This window comes from Protopterus annectens, chromosome 13.part0 (assembly GCF_019279795.1).
Source record: "Protopterus annectens isolate FY-2018-M chromosome 13.part0, PAN1.0, whole genome shotgun sequence".
Lineage (NCBI taxonomy): Eukaryota > Metazoa > Chordata > Ceratodontiformes > Protopteridae > Protopterus > Protopterus annectens.
Window position 1 is genome coordinate 720,898,037 of NC_056747.1, and position 15,157 is coordinate 720,913,193.

The 15,157-nt window shown below is 41.1% G+C and overlaps 1 protein-coding gene across 1 annotated transcript in view; it reads left to right on the plus strand.

The window, feature by feature from the left end:
- NLK (nemo like kinase) overlaps window positions 1–7,254 on the plus strand; it is a 1,170,696-nt gene extending 1,163,442 nt beyond the window's left edge. Inside the window, exon 11 of the mRNA XM_044054405.1 lies at window positions 6,211–7,254. Within this exon, the coding sequence (XP_043910340.1) occupies window positions 6,211–6,265 (55 nt within the window). The 3' untranslated portion in view covers window positions 6,266–7,254. The remainder of the gene's footprint in view (window positions 1–6,210) is intronic.
- Window positions 7,255–15,157: the final 7,903 nt, after the last annotated feature.

Here is a 15,157-nt window from a genome sequence, read left to right on the forward strand (position 1 = left end):
CATTATCATCTGCCACTCTACTCTAAATCCAGGGCAGGCTTTGCCACTGCAGTTCTGCAGGGCCTCATAGCTGCTCCTACTGCTGTCTAGTTCCAGCCTCCCAACCATAGCTTTGGGACTCTACCCAAATGTAATGACTGCAGCAGTGAAACACAAAGAACATAGTACAGTTGTGTACACTTACCATAAATGTAGATGTTCGAGTGTATTCACTGTTGCAGTCCAGGTTACCCACCCGCCTTCCCCCTTTTTTCTTTTGGATCTTATCTTTCCTTCTCTGATTTATACTACCTATGTGGTGTATTTGCTTATAGATGAAGGTAAAATTTATATTGGGGTATTTCTGAATATATATATATATATATATATATATATATATAAAAATTTGGCTACCCTTTTTGGGGGCACCTGACATCTGGGGCAAGAAAAACTGAAGAAAATGGTGTCTGCTGCTTCTTTTATATCCCTGACGTCAGGGAAGGGGCGACAACAGCTGATGCAGGACCCAAGACTTTGGAATTCTGGCCGGCTGAGGGCAACCTGCCAGCAGGATTACTCAAATGTAATGACTGCAACAGTGAATACACTCGAACATCTACATTTATGGGAAGTGTACACAACTGTACTTTCTTATCATGGAAGACAGCTCTGCTACTAGCAATTACTTCAGCAAGAAGAGTTTCAGAGCTACAGGCCCTCATGGCTGTAGAGCCTGTTATCATATTTTACCCAGACAGGGTGACTCTGAGGACAAATCCTATTTTTATGCCTAAGGTGGTTTCCAGTGTGGCTCTTAATCAAACAATTCATCTGCCAACTTTTTATCCAAATCCACAGAACAAAGGGGAGTGAATTCTGCATTCCTTGGACGTACACAGACAGCTAAGATTCTACTTGAGCAGGACAAAAGCTCTAAGAAAAACTGAGCAATTACTAGTGTCATATGCTGCAGGATCAGAAGGAAAGGCTATCTGAAAGCAGACAATTTCAAAGTGGATAAGCCACTGCATCCGTTTCTACTACTTACACCATGGTAAACCTGTGCCCAATGGCATTAGGTCTCATTCCACCAGAGCTACAGCTGCTTCGGCAGCCTTTCTCAGAGGAGTACCAACCAAAGACATTCTAGAGGCTTCTGCTTGGAGTTCTGTTCACACCTTTACAAAGCATTACCATTTGCCTCTCTACTCTAAGTCCAGGGCAGGCTTTGCCACTGCAGTGTTGCAGGGCCTTATAGCCGCGCCTAATGCTGTTTAGCTCCAGCCTCCCAACCATAGCTTTGGGATTCTACCCAAATGTAATGACTGCAGCAGTGAAACACGAAGAACATAGTACAGTTGTGTACTCTTACCATTAATGTAGATGTTCAAGTGTATTCACTGTTGCAGTCCAGGTTGCCATCCCCCTGTCATTCTACAGTTTATCTTTCCTTCTCTATCTTCTACAGCCTATGTGGCATATTTGCTTGTAGATGAAGGTAAAGTTTATATTGATGCATGTATGTATATATATATATATATATATATATATGTAAAATATTGCTACCTTTTTGGGGCACCTGACATCGGGGGCAAGAAAAACTAAAGAAAATGGTGTCGGCTGCATATTTTATACCCCTGACGACCTGACGTCATGGAAGAGGAGACAGCAACCGACGCAGGACCCAAGACTTTGGAATTCAGGCTGACTGAGGGCAACCTGCCAGCAGATTACCCAAATGTAATGACTGCAAAAGTGAATACACTCGGAACATCTACATTTATGGCAAGTGTACACAACTGTACTTTTGCCTCCCCCCAGAACTATCAATTGGACAAGTTTTGCACAACGGCTCCCCACAAACAAGCTTGGAAAGTGGATGCTCTGTCCTTCAGCTGGAAAAACCTATCAGTTTATGCCTTTCCTCCTCTGTCTTTGCCCAACAAAGTACTACCAAAGATCAAACAAGACAAACCAAGGATGATTTTGATTGCACCAGACTGTTCACGCCAACACTGGTGTACCCCCTCTTGCGCAGTAAGTCACTGTTGGCCCTATGGCACTTGCCTCAGACTCCTACCCTATTGTCTCAGCAGGAGAACCAGATTCTGCACCCTCAGCTTCATACACTGAACCTAGCAGCTTGGCTAATTACCTAATCTCTCCTTTACCATCCCTCAGTAAACCAGTGATGGATATCATTTTAGAGGCAAGGAGGCTTAGTACTCGAAAATCTTATGCTGAAAAATGGAAAAGATTCTGTGCCTGGAACCAGGCTCAAGGGATGAGCACAGCAGTGCCCACTTTACCTCCGATTTTACAATACTTAACTGAGATGCTTCACAAGGGCCTATATTTCTCCTCCATCAAAATTCACGCCTCAGCCATTTCAGCTCATTATAACACAGAACCTCCCCTCTTCTCTCATCCACTGCTTAAGCAGTTCCTCAGAGGAGCCAAAAATCTACGACCACCCAGGGAAGCCCCAAATCCAGCCTGGGACCCTAACTTTGTACTGGAAAAGCTCTCCCTTCCTCCTTTCGAGCCAGCTGCCACTGCGGATTTAAAATTCCTCTCTCGGAAAACAGCTTTTCTTTTAGCAATCATTTCAGCAAGAAAGGGTATCTGAATTAAAGGCCCTCATGGCAGTGGAGCCTTTCATCATCTTTCATGCGGACTGGGTGTCCTTCATGCCCAAGGTGGTATCCACTGTGGCCCTTAATCAATCCATTAATTTGCCAACCTTCTTTCCTAACCCACAGAACAAAGGGGAACGGATGCTGCACTCCTTAGACGTGCACAGACAGCTTAGATTCTTTTTCAACAGGACTAAACCTAAAAGGAAATCTGACCAACTGCTGGTGGCTTTTGCTGCAGGGGCAGAGGTGAAGGCTATTTCAAAGCAAACCATTTCCAAATGGATAGGCAATTGCATTAATTTCTGCTACAAGCACCATGGAAAACCTATCCCACAGGGGATCAGACCCCACTCAACCAGGGCTGCATCTACCTCTACAGCGTTTCTCAGAGGCGTCCCTACTTAGGTTCATAGGTTGGTACTAGGCTATCCAGCCCTAGGGCCTATACAAGCCTAGCCATAACAATTCCCTGGCTATTTCTTCCCACACTATTTACTTCGCTGGACCCATCTAGCAGGGCGACTGACTTGATCCCCGGGGTGAATTTCCTTTCTCCCATCCAATCGTCAAGGTTCCTTTTGAAGAGGGCCAAAGAGGCACTCTGCTTGACATGTATGGGCAATCTTTTCCAGAGTCTGGGGAGTCTCTGGGTCAGGAACCTATCCCTCCAGTATGTTTTCTTTATTGTGATGACAAGGTTTAGATCCCTGGAGCATGTGGCTCTGAGGGATTGGGATTTCTTTAAGTGAAGCATGTCCAACAGCTCTGGGTTTGACATGGCCTTGTATGTTAAGCAGAGAATCGCCTCTGAGTAGACGATATGCGACAGTATAGCTGGACTTTTTTAAGGCAGTCAGCGTAGGGCATCTGCTTTAGGCCTGTGATTCTTTGTGAGGTATTTCTGTGGCCTTTCCAGTTGTTGCAGATGTCTTGAGAGGTACATACCAAACGGGGCGTTGTATTCTATAATGGGTCTAATGAGGGATGACTACAGTGGGACAATGACCTCCTTTTTTCTGGATGAAAAGCCCTTCGTGATGAGGTGTGCCACTTAGGATTTCCTGACTGTTGTGGTGATGTGGTTATCGAAGGTGAGACCACTGTCCACCTGAGTCCCTAAGTCTCTTATCACACTTTCGGTGTTTAGTGTACTGCCACCTATATGGTAATTCACAGATGCATGTTTTTTCCCAAAGGGGATAACTATACATTTCTTGGCATTGAGCTTGAGCCCATGGCTCTGGCACCAAGCAACTGTTTCTGTAAGGCCCTTTTGTAGAGTATCCACATCATTTGGGGATTCAGTAACGGCTCTCAGTTTGCAGTCATCTGCGAACTTTGTTAGCCAGAGTCCCTTAGTGTTGGCCTGTACTTCAGAGAAGTAGATGCCAAACAAGAGCGGTCCCAGGACTGAACCCTGAGGTACTCCACTTGTCTGGAGCTAGATTTGGAGTCAGCTACTTTTACAGTGTGGGTTCTATCAGTAAGCCAGTTAGCAACCCATTGGGTGACGTAGGGATTAATGCCCAGCTTAGTAAGTTTATCTACAACTCCAGAGTGGGGGATGGTGTCAAAGGCCTTGGCAAGGTCTAGATAGGCTGTGTGGACCACCTTACCCTTGTCCATGGCTCTGGAGACTGATTCGAAGAAGTCAAACAGGTTCAGGAGACAAGATCGGCCCTTCACGAACCCAAACTGGGTGGGGTCCAGTGTTTGAAGGTTGCCAGTGTCTTTGTTTATAAGTTCCATGATAATACGCTCCATGACCTTGCAGATGAGAAAGACTCGTCAGACTGATGGGACTGTAGTTTCCGGGATCCAAGGTGGATCCCCCCTTGTGGAGTGGGAAAACTGTAGCTCTGCGCCACTCAGTGGGCACGAAACCTGGGACATCCTAAAAGCTGCTACCTGGAGTTCAGTACATACTTTTACCAAACATTACCATCTGCTAAATCCAGAGCTGGCTTTGCCACTGCAGTCTTGCAGGGCCTTATTGCTGGTCCTAATGCTATCTAAATTCCTCCTCCTATCCTTAGCTTTGGGAAGCTACCCATATGTGATGACTGCAACAGTGAAACGCGAAGAACATAATACAGTTGTGTGCACTTACCATAAATGTAGATGTTCGAGTGTATTCACTGTTGCAGTCCTGGTTACCCTGCCTCCAGCCCCCTTTCTTCTTCGGACTATACCTCAACTATACTTTACTATGCTCAAAAGCTTTTTGGTGTATTTGCTTTTTTGTTGGAGGTATAACCTTGTATTTTTATAGATTTAATTGCTTCCCATTAGAGGGGCACCAGACATCTGGGGCAAGAAAAACTGATGTAATGGTGTCGGCTGCATGTTTTATACCCCTGATGACCTGACGTCATTGAAGAAGGGACAGCAACTGACGCAGGACCCATGACTTTGTTAATCAGGCCAACTGAGGGCTACTGCAAGCAGATAACCCAAATGTGATGACTGCAACAGTGAATACACTCTAACATCTACATTTATGGTAAGTGTACACAACTGTACTTTTTACAGATGCACACACATTTAGAAGTTTGTTCTTGTGTCCCTGTTTCTGATGGCTACATCTTCTACAGATGTAACAAGATGGTAGATTCCCTTGCAGAATATCATAGTGAGGGTGTTCATAATTGCGCTTTTCCATTCAGCAGTTTTTTTTCATTCATTCTGATTTCCTTTTTTTTTTTTTTGAACGAAAGTCCATTTTCAGCCAGGTAAAAATATTCTGTAAGTATATTAGAGCATGATCACAGAGCTCATGATTTTTTGTATAAACAGTATATATTTCCAAACTCCATGAAGCAGGAGATTAGCTGTGCATTGAATAGATCTTCAGTGAGTTAAAGATGCAGATAAATGGTATGCAAATTAAATCAAATAAGTTTTTTTTATACCTGTTGATGGCTTCTTACCAGAAATAATTGTGTATACTGTGCGACCTAAGGAACTTATTTATGATATTAATTTACATTTATATGATACAGAAAGTGTTTATTCATTAAAATGGGCAACACTTATGATGGATGGCATTAGTGTGACTACTAGTTGTATTGTTTGGTGGTATGAAATGAAGTTACAGTTGCCAACAACAGGTGATTGCACTTTAGTTGTGAACAATGAGAGGTAACTCACAGAGTTTAACTTGTTTATCATACCAACTAAAAAGCTTATAGTGCTAGTCTCAATAGACAACCTAATACACTATTTTGTTCATACCACATATAAACCAAATTTTCCTTTATAAGTGAATAGCTACCCGTGATGACAGAGTTCAGCTTTTTTTGTAGGAGATGAGTTATGGTTGAGAAGTATCAACACATGCCCTTGTGCACCATCTACTGCTGTGTTAAAGTAAAATGTTTCTGCAAATTTTAAAATATGCATTTTTAATTTATTAGTATTTATGTTTTGTTGATTTGTCTCACCATGTGATCATGTTTAGCCTTGTAGTGTGTTACAGTTGGCAGTTTTTTTTGTTATAAATGTGATTACCGTGTCATATATTCAGGAACCAACTGTGGTAGTTTAAAAGCAGTTGTCAAAACAATTGTTCTTTCTTCTGTTTTTTATACAGTTCTACTGTAGCGCAACCATCTGAGATGCCCCCATCTCCATTGGTCTGGGAGTGAAAATTGAAGAAATTACTACTGAAGAAGTAATGTAGCTTTCACTGGAGTCTAGGATTTTCAATTCTAGAATTTAATCCTGCGTGTATTGTAATTTTACTAATGAAGTTTTAAATTAACAACCACTACTACTTGTATAAAGTTGTGTAGAAACTTACCGGACTTTTATTAAACAGTAATGTGGTGGTTGCAGTTTTATTATATAAAAAAAGAAAAAGAAAAAAAAAAGCAAAATATTTTACCGAGAGCTGCACATATTTTATGAATTCTGATGCGATCGTTGTTGCTAGGCTCGGAACAAACAAAACACTGAACCAAATTTAGCAATTTTATTATATTGAAGTAAAAAAAATAAAAGAAGGATCAGCCTAATGCTTTGACACTGAGCCATTCCTAAAGATTTTGCTTTTTAAAATCAAGAATATAGAAAATGTTACTGCGACCAATCATGAAGTCATGTCAGATGACAGTGGCCATACTTTGAAGTAGGCGTGTCACCTGGTGATCAAATTCTATAAATAGCTTTTTCATTAGAGCTGTGATGGTGATGTGTGCTGTTCTTCAGAATAAAATTGTTGTGAGTAGAGAGAGTGTGGGTTTGTGACTAGAAGAGAAAGTTGAGTTTTGTTCCTCGCCCTACCCCAACCAACTAAATATATATTTAATCTATTTTTATTAGAAAGTTTTATTTGTTTTGTTTTTGGCTATTTGTTACACAGAACAGTCCCTGAGCATGCATCATCCATAAACCTGTAAATAATTCCAGTAACACATTGGATACATTTCATAAAATCTTTTGAGTTTATTGCTGTATAGAGATAAACTAGCTTGCACATTTTAGGTCTGTGAATTTTTTGTGAGAATTTTTTTTCTGCACTGGACAGTTTAAGAAAACAGCACATAGGCAATTATGTTAATTGTGTCTTGTGTCTTTAGACAACACTGTGGAAGTCTTGAAAATGTCACAGTAGTAAATAAATTTTATTATCTTTTTTCTTTGCAATTCCTTTTCTGTTGGAACACAAAACGTTGTGTATAATGTATATATGAATGCAAATCAAAGGCCTCTACCTCCTGGAGTGTACAACTTGGTTTGTTTACCTCCACACGATTATGTTTATTTTTAAGTTCATTGTGGAGACTTGAAACTTGAATGTCCCTTCCAGCTTTTGTATTTAAAAATAAGGAAAAAAAATCATAGATACTTTTTTCACCTGTACAAAAAAATCCATACAGACTGTCTTAAATATGTATTTAAATTTAAGCATAGATTCAGGACTTGGTCATGGATATGTGACTGTTAAAAGTTGCTGTAAATTTTCTCTGTAGTTAGCAGTTGAATTTCACCCCTGAGTAGCATAAATTAAAAATGTGTACAGACTTTCAAGATTTTGCAAGTTCTAACTAAGCTATGATGCAAGAGCCAGAACATGCTAACTGTGACAAATATTGAGTGGGAAGGGTCAGCATAATCCATTATTAATGATGAGCCTTTTGAACATACAAAGATCGTATGTGTGACCTAAACAACAAAAAGCATTCGTGGCAAAGCAAAAGACTCAAATTGGTAGGCAAGAAAGTTAGCATCACTATTCCACCAATGTGGCAGATTTGCTGGTCACTTTGTAAAATGTAGATTTTGAAGTACAGTGATGAAAACTCATTAAATGTGGCATTGAAAAAAAGGTGGTGTGATACTGATCATTTGAACTACCTGATACTTTGTTGTGTTTCTACACTTCCTCCTCCCTCTCTGCCACCAACACCACTGTTTTACAGTAGGCTGTGTACAACTTTTACCACCCTGTGTTTCAAAACCTAGTGGCATTGTGTGTCTTGCCAGCCATGTGGTTATGTAAGTTAGCATCAGTTTGTGCCCTAGCAAAAATGTTGTGGTAAGTGGTAATAATTTATTTTGACTGTAGTTTTGTATGTCCTTGTTTATGTTTTTACCAAAGTACTGATCCTGAGTCTGTGAAAAGCAATAAAGGTGAATTATTTGAGAAATGCTTAGGATGTGCACCTGTTAAACATTTGTCAAGAAGTACATATAAATATTGCAAGTAACCATAATTAGTAAAAAAAAAAAAAAAAAAAAAAAATTCAGATTCAGAATGTATAATTGCTTTATTATGCATAAACAATGAACAGCTGGCTTTGGCTTTATTAAGTGTGCTGTGTTTTTTAACATCTTTATTAAATTGAATTTGCAGCAATGACATAGCTATATATACATTAATAGAAAAGAAAGAAAAAACTTAGTGATATTTCTTTCACACGGTATACATTTTTAAAATTGTCATTCACACCATTACATAAATTGCTCAGTTCCTGCATTACTTAAACATTACTCCTCCTCCTGAACATCAAATTCCATTTATTTCTATGTGTTGCTCTTTCCCCCTTCTAAAGATCCCACCTACAGTTTTGTTTTTTTAATCTCAGAGTAAAACGTTGTCCTGTTCGATTCTCAGCTAGAGCATCTTCTGTGTGGAGACGTGCGTGAATGAGCGTACCTTCGTTGAAGGTTGTGCGTCAGGGCTGGCAACTCGACACGTAAAAATCTACTGCCAATCATTAGTGGACCGGAGTTCCGCTGTGGCGACCCCTAACCGGGAAAAGCCAAAAGACACAACAACAATGTTCAGTACTTCTCTCTTCCGTTTTTTAAGAATTTCTTTTGTAACCAGTGCCGTTAAACAGTAAGGTTTTACTATGTTTAGACAGTTCATATCACGTGTTGCAACTCAGAAAAAGATTAATTTCCTTAGTTGAAACCATTTGCTCCCCAACATTTCTGGCAAAGTGTTCTGGAGTAAGTTTTTAAAGTCTGCTAATTCATTACACTCTCAAAAACCACGTTCCCAGTTACCCCCCCCCCTCTCTCTTTCCTTCACATATCAACTATTTGTTATCTACCTGAGGAAAAATTCTTTTAATTCTGCTTGGGGTACACAAATACCTATGCAAACACTTACAAACAGAAATCCAAAACTTTCATATATTTTGGAGAGTTACATATCCTGTTGTTACTTTGTACATTGCTTTTCCAGTCTCTCCCCAATCTTTTCTAACCTCTGAGTCATTCTTATAATAATCCTGTAATATTTTATATGACCTAATAATTGTCATTTTTTAACAACAGCTTCTCTTTTAGACTCAACTAAAAATTCTACCAGAGCTGTTTTTTTCACCTAGCATTCCATTATCACTTTATCTTTGCCTGTACTCTGATATTGATCTCTGGTAGGGAAGACAGTAACTAGCCTCCAGTCCAAGTTTTGCACAGCCTCATGCTACTCTGTTACCTTTCTGTCTATAGTTTTTAGCTCCCAGTACCTTGGCTCTTTTGCTGATTTTTTCTATCTATTTTTCTATACCCCTGCTTCCATTCATCTATATTCTTGTGTTGACTTAATCCTTAGAATACTTTTTGCTGTGTTATGAATGTAGTATTCTGTATAGTTGTTCTCCTTAAAGACCTGCGTCCAAAATCCTACTCTCCTGATTTGTCAAACTCTCCCTCTGTTTCATATCTTTCAATTTTAATTTGTAACCTTCTGCTTGTGTTACGTATATGAGCATTAACTGTGTAACTGCAAAGTATCCCTTCAGATCAGGTAATCCTAAACCATATTGTTATGTGGAGGAAAATCAGCATAACTCTTGCCCATTTCCATAGCCGGCCTTGGGCATAGGCCAGCTAGGCAGCCGCCTAGGGTGCCGGTCTATCAGGGGCACTTTCCCAGTAATCTAAGAACAAAAAAATAGGACCTTGTGCACTGAAGGTTCAAATATCCAAAGAGCAAAGCAACTAAAATAAAAATAATTTGAAACCACCATGCTGTAAAATAAATGGTTGCCTTTTACAACGTGGTGGTTCGAATTATTTTTATTTTAGTTCCCAGTAATCTGGATAATGTAGGTAGGCCAGGATGGGGGCACTGGGTGGTTTGGGGGGAGGGGTACTGTGGACCCCTTTTGCCTAGGGCACCAGTTGACCAAAGGCCGCCCCTGCCCATTTCAAATTTCTTCAACTCTTTATTAATTATTGTACACAGTTCCTCTGGTTCATGCAAATATGCCTGATCTGTGTATGAAACTAAAGAAACTAAAAACATTCCACTGCTTGTATCTTACTATTTATATCCATAGTCAAGTACTTCCAGATTCTCCCTTTTTATCTTTTTAGTCTCATTCCTCATATCCTTAGCTTCCATAACATAATCTTTTTAATCCATACATTTCATTTTTTATGTCCCCATAAACTAGTATTGCTGAATCACTCCATGTGTGGGAACATAGTTTACTGCTCTAGTCTTTGTTTTATCTTGATTAATTTTATATCCTGAAAATTCTCAAAAGTGTCACAAAATATTCCACAACACTGAAATGTCCTTGTCTGGATTTATCAAGTACAAAATAGTATAATCTGCAAATAAAACTAACTTCTTGATTACCATACCAGTTGTATCCTCAGATCTGAGTGTCCCTTATTTATGTATGTATTTATTTTGCCAATAGCTCTAAATATAAACTAGTAATAAAAGGGAAAGGGGACACCTCTGCCTTGTTCTTCTGCTCAAGCACAGTTCGTTGGAGCGGAACTTCCTACCTTAATTATTACCTCCAACCCTTCATATAGCTTGTTAACTAATAACCAAACAATAAAGGTATGTACACATAAAGAAACAACTAATCAAAACATTGTGTACTAGGATATATGGTTCAAGGAACAACAACATTTAAAACCCTAAGGGGGAGGGAGCTGGTAAACCAAATTTCAGTATAAGAAATTTTGACAGTTGAAATTAAATGCTGCCTTCTCCTGGGTTTGAAAGAAAATGTTTCAGTTCTTCCAGTTTTGAAGCCTAGGGCTGCAAAACATTATCTTTATTTCAATAGACGTAGTGATTTTAGCAAATATACTTACAGATCATAATATTAAACAATTTTTTTTAATAATGGGGTAGAACATTTTAATTAGTATTTGTCTTTAAAAGATGGTAAAATTGAGAATGCTTTTCTACAGTCATTTTTTCTTTATTCACAAGGATGTTTTAAATGTTAGTGATCCATTTTCTTTTTAGTTCTAACAGAGTCCTTCATACGTGTTGTTATGCAAAAGCTCTCAACTCACGAAAATAAAATCTTGTTTGACTAAATTTTGTTGTTTTAATGGAACCAAAAGTCCTAGTCAACATGGTTTTGGTGTATTAGTTGATTCTCCTAACTAACCATATTATTCTATCAGAAAATGCTAATCCTGCCATTGCCCTACTCATAAAATATCAGTTGACTTTGTCAAATGCTTTTTCTACATCAAGAACTACTAATGGTAGCATTTTCTTACATTTTCCTTCCCTCTGGATCATTATTAATGTCAAATGCTTGTCTTCCCACAACAAAACTACATTGATCCATATCTATCAATTTTAGAAACACCTTTGTCATTCCTTTAGTTAGTATATGCATAAATACTTTATAATCATGGTTTAAAATTGAAATGGGTCTATATGAAACTGGGTTAGAAGGGCCTTTACCTTCTTTGGGTAATACAGCCAATACAGCTTTCTTCCAAGATGTTGCTACCCACCCCTTTTAAAGTACTGTTAAATCAAACCTTCCTTTTCTTTGTCATTATGTCCCCTCCCAACTTCTCCAGAAGTACCATCTGTTCCTGGATACTTCCCTGTTGATCTTTTATATATCACCATTTTTATCTCATCTGTATTTCTTCACCATTAAACGTTGAGACTCTTCTTTCTCTAATTAAGTCTCCCATAATTATTTCCTTTTGCTCCTTTAAACGGTTTCCACATTCCTTTTTCTTTATAGAAATTTTCATAATATTTCTGTAATATCTCTAATATCGTGATAGGATCTCAGGGAGTTTGGCAGAAACTTTCTGTTGCTAGTTGTGCTAAAAGTTTTTGTGCTCTGAAGTTATCAAAAAGTAGTTGCTTAGCAGCAATGTCTCTAAACTCCTGCATATTGTCTAAATATTCCCTTATTTTCACTTTAGCACTCTGCATTTTTCCTGTTCTGAGAGATTCTCCTTACTCTGCAATACTTTTAACATTTACCCACACCACTAAATGCTTCTTAATTCTTCTCCATAGTAGTAGTTTTTGGTGGAAGTTAAATGTATACCTGTAGCCACTTACTACCATAAATCTACCATTATTGTCTTTTTGTTCCCCTCTACTGTAACTATTGGAGCTCCTCTAGCGATCAGGATTGCTACTCCTCTTTTCCTTTGTCCCTGATATTCCGTTGAATATCCATCTTGAAATCCTTTCTTTGTCAAATTCACATGCTCATTGTATCAAAATGTGTCACCCGCAGCTTTGCTATTTGCACCATACATTTCTTAATATGATTCATTACTCTTTCTTTTTGTTTATTGTATTATATAATCTGAAGTAGTTTACTTCGTTTTGTCTTCAACCTGTGGGATATGGATCCCTATCGGATCCGAGCTGGCAACTATTACTAGCATCAGCTCTGAACTCCAGACTCCTCCCCTTACCCATAGTACACCTCTACTGCCTTCCATCCCCAGATCTCGTTTGTCGCGATTTGCTATACATTGTGTCTTCTGAGCTCCAGCTAGCAGTGGGTTGTTTAATTTTCTGTAAGTAAAAACTTTCACTTTTTTCATCAGGTTAGATTAGTTTAGGTACCCCTTCTCCTCTCCCATCGCTTTGGCGTCGAGTGTTAGTGTTAAGTAAAAAGAGTAGTTTGTTCTGTGGTGCCCCTCCCCCTTCATTGTTGTTCTTTAACATGGTGAGTGGGTTTGTGTGTGTGAGTGATTTTAGGAAAGTATTTGCCTGTCTTTTGTAAGGCTTTCTTTCCCTTTAGTATGGCTGAAAAGCTTATCTTTAAGCACTGCACAGAGTGTGGCCATAAGCTAACTCCAGTGGATGGCCACACTCTGTGTGTTATGCTTGGGTGTGGCCCACCATAGTGTGGATTGCAATATTTGTTCGGGGTTCAACCCCAGCGCTTTAAATGATAGGAAGGCCAAGTTGGCCCTCAAAGGTCTTCTTCCTCCTACCCTTTCTTTGGCTTCAGTCACAGTGGCTGCTGTGACTGCCTCCCTCTCCTCTCTTCCTCTGGCTTCTCCTCCCTCCCAGGCTGGGACTCAAACTCCTGCCTGTAAGCCTGTGGTAGCAGAACAGAAGAGAGGTAGAGAAAGGGAGAGAGAGAGACGAGTGAGAAGAGGAAGAGGTCCCTGGACCTCTCTTCACCTAGCAAACCCCTTGGACCCGCGACTCCCCTTGGCTCCAATCTTCAAGATTCTTTCCGGAGCCAGAGGAGGCACATCCAGACTCTTGGGCCTCGGTTCCCCGACCTGCCAGGTTGGAGTCCGTGGACTTGTCATGGTCAACCCACTCCTTATCGTATATGGATCGGGATAAGATGATGAAAAGCTTTATCCGTACACAGATCCAGATGGGGGGGGTCTTGCCAGCCCCCCATCCTTCTAGAGGGGGGATCTCGCTTCCTTTCTTTCACCCCATTTCTCCTTCTCCAATCTGACCTTCGGCTTCGGATTACTCTGATCCAAGGTTGACCTTAGTTAGGGGGTTGGCGCCAACGGTACTTGTTTCCTTGACGCCAACTGCCTGGAGCATTTCTGATCTGACCAGCTCGGATCCGAGCCACTGTCAGAGCCGGAGATTGGGTGTCTGATCCAAGGGAGTGGAACCTTTTCCATCGGCTCTGTCTTTGTCGGGCCAGGTCCCCTCCCTCAGAGCTCCATCCACCTCGGGCCTGGCTCCAATTCTCGCGTCGGACCTGGGGAGACTGGCCTCCTTATTAGCTTCCCAGGAGATCCGCTCTCCTTCAGCGTTCGATATGGTAGAAAGGGTCATCTCCATCGGATTGAGACCTCTGACCGCCCCCTCAGACTCCTCTATGGTCCCCATTGTCTTACCAGAGGGACAGCCTGCGCTCGAAGAGCCCCAGATGGTTCCCCCCCGAGGAACAAATGGCTAGCAAGTGCCCCCTGGAGAGCCCCACCAGAGATGTGCTTCGCAAGCATACATGTAAGAGGAGGCACTTGGACTCCCCCGAGTCCCTCACTGAGGACACGGATTTAGATGATGGAGAGGGATCCCCAAGATCATGTCCCGAGGATGTCTCCTTTGGAGACATCATGGAGATCCTGTACCAGCAAGGAGGTTGGTCTGCCCCTAAGCTCTCTTCTGATGAGTCTGTGTTTCTGGAGGCTTTCGGCACGGGCCCGTCTACTTCATGGGCATCCCCTCCCGTGGATCCTTTAGTGGATTTGATCACCTCGTGGCCGTGGAAGGAACCCGACACCATGGAGCCTATCCCCAAGTGACCCGATAAAATTTTAAGCCCCCCCCCCCATTGACAGGCCATCCTGGAATAAGGGCTCCCCTGTGGACGCCATGGTGGTAGCAGCAGCCACTAAGAAGGAACTTGCTCAGGAGAGTTCCTTGATCCACCCTCCTGTCTGGGAGTCACGGATGATGGACAGCCTAGGGAAGCGGGTGTATGCTTCAGCGACCTTTTCGATCAGGGTGCTGAAATACTTAGCCCATGTCACTAGACTCCAACTTGACCTGGTAGAGGAGCTGGAGGAGTCTCCCCATAAGTCCATGTCACAGGAGAGGGCAAGGCTTCGTTCTCCACAAGAATGGCCACTCTAAAAGCAGTATCTAATACATCCATGCAACTCCTCTCCCATGCTGTGGAAGGAGCGGCTAGAGTGGCTGAGTCCGGCGTGTCCATGAGGCGTAATGCCTGGCTGAGGTTGTGTCAGTTTTCTGAACCCTTTAAGGTGTCTTTTGCCAATGCCCCTTATGACGGCTCTACACTCTTCGGTAAGACCGTCAAGGAGACACTAGTCCGGAGTGAGAA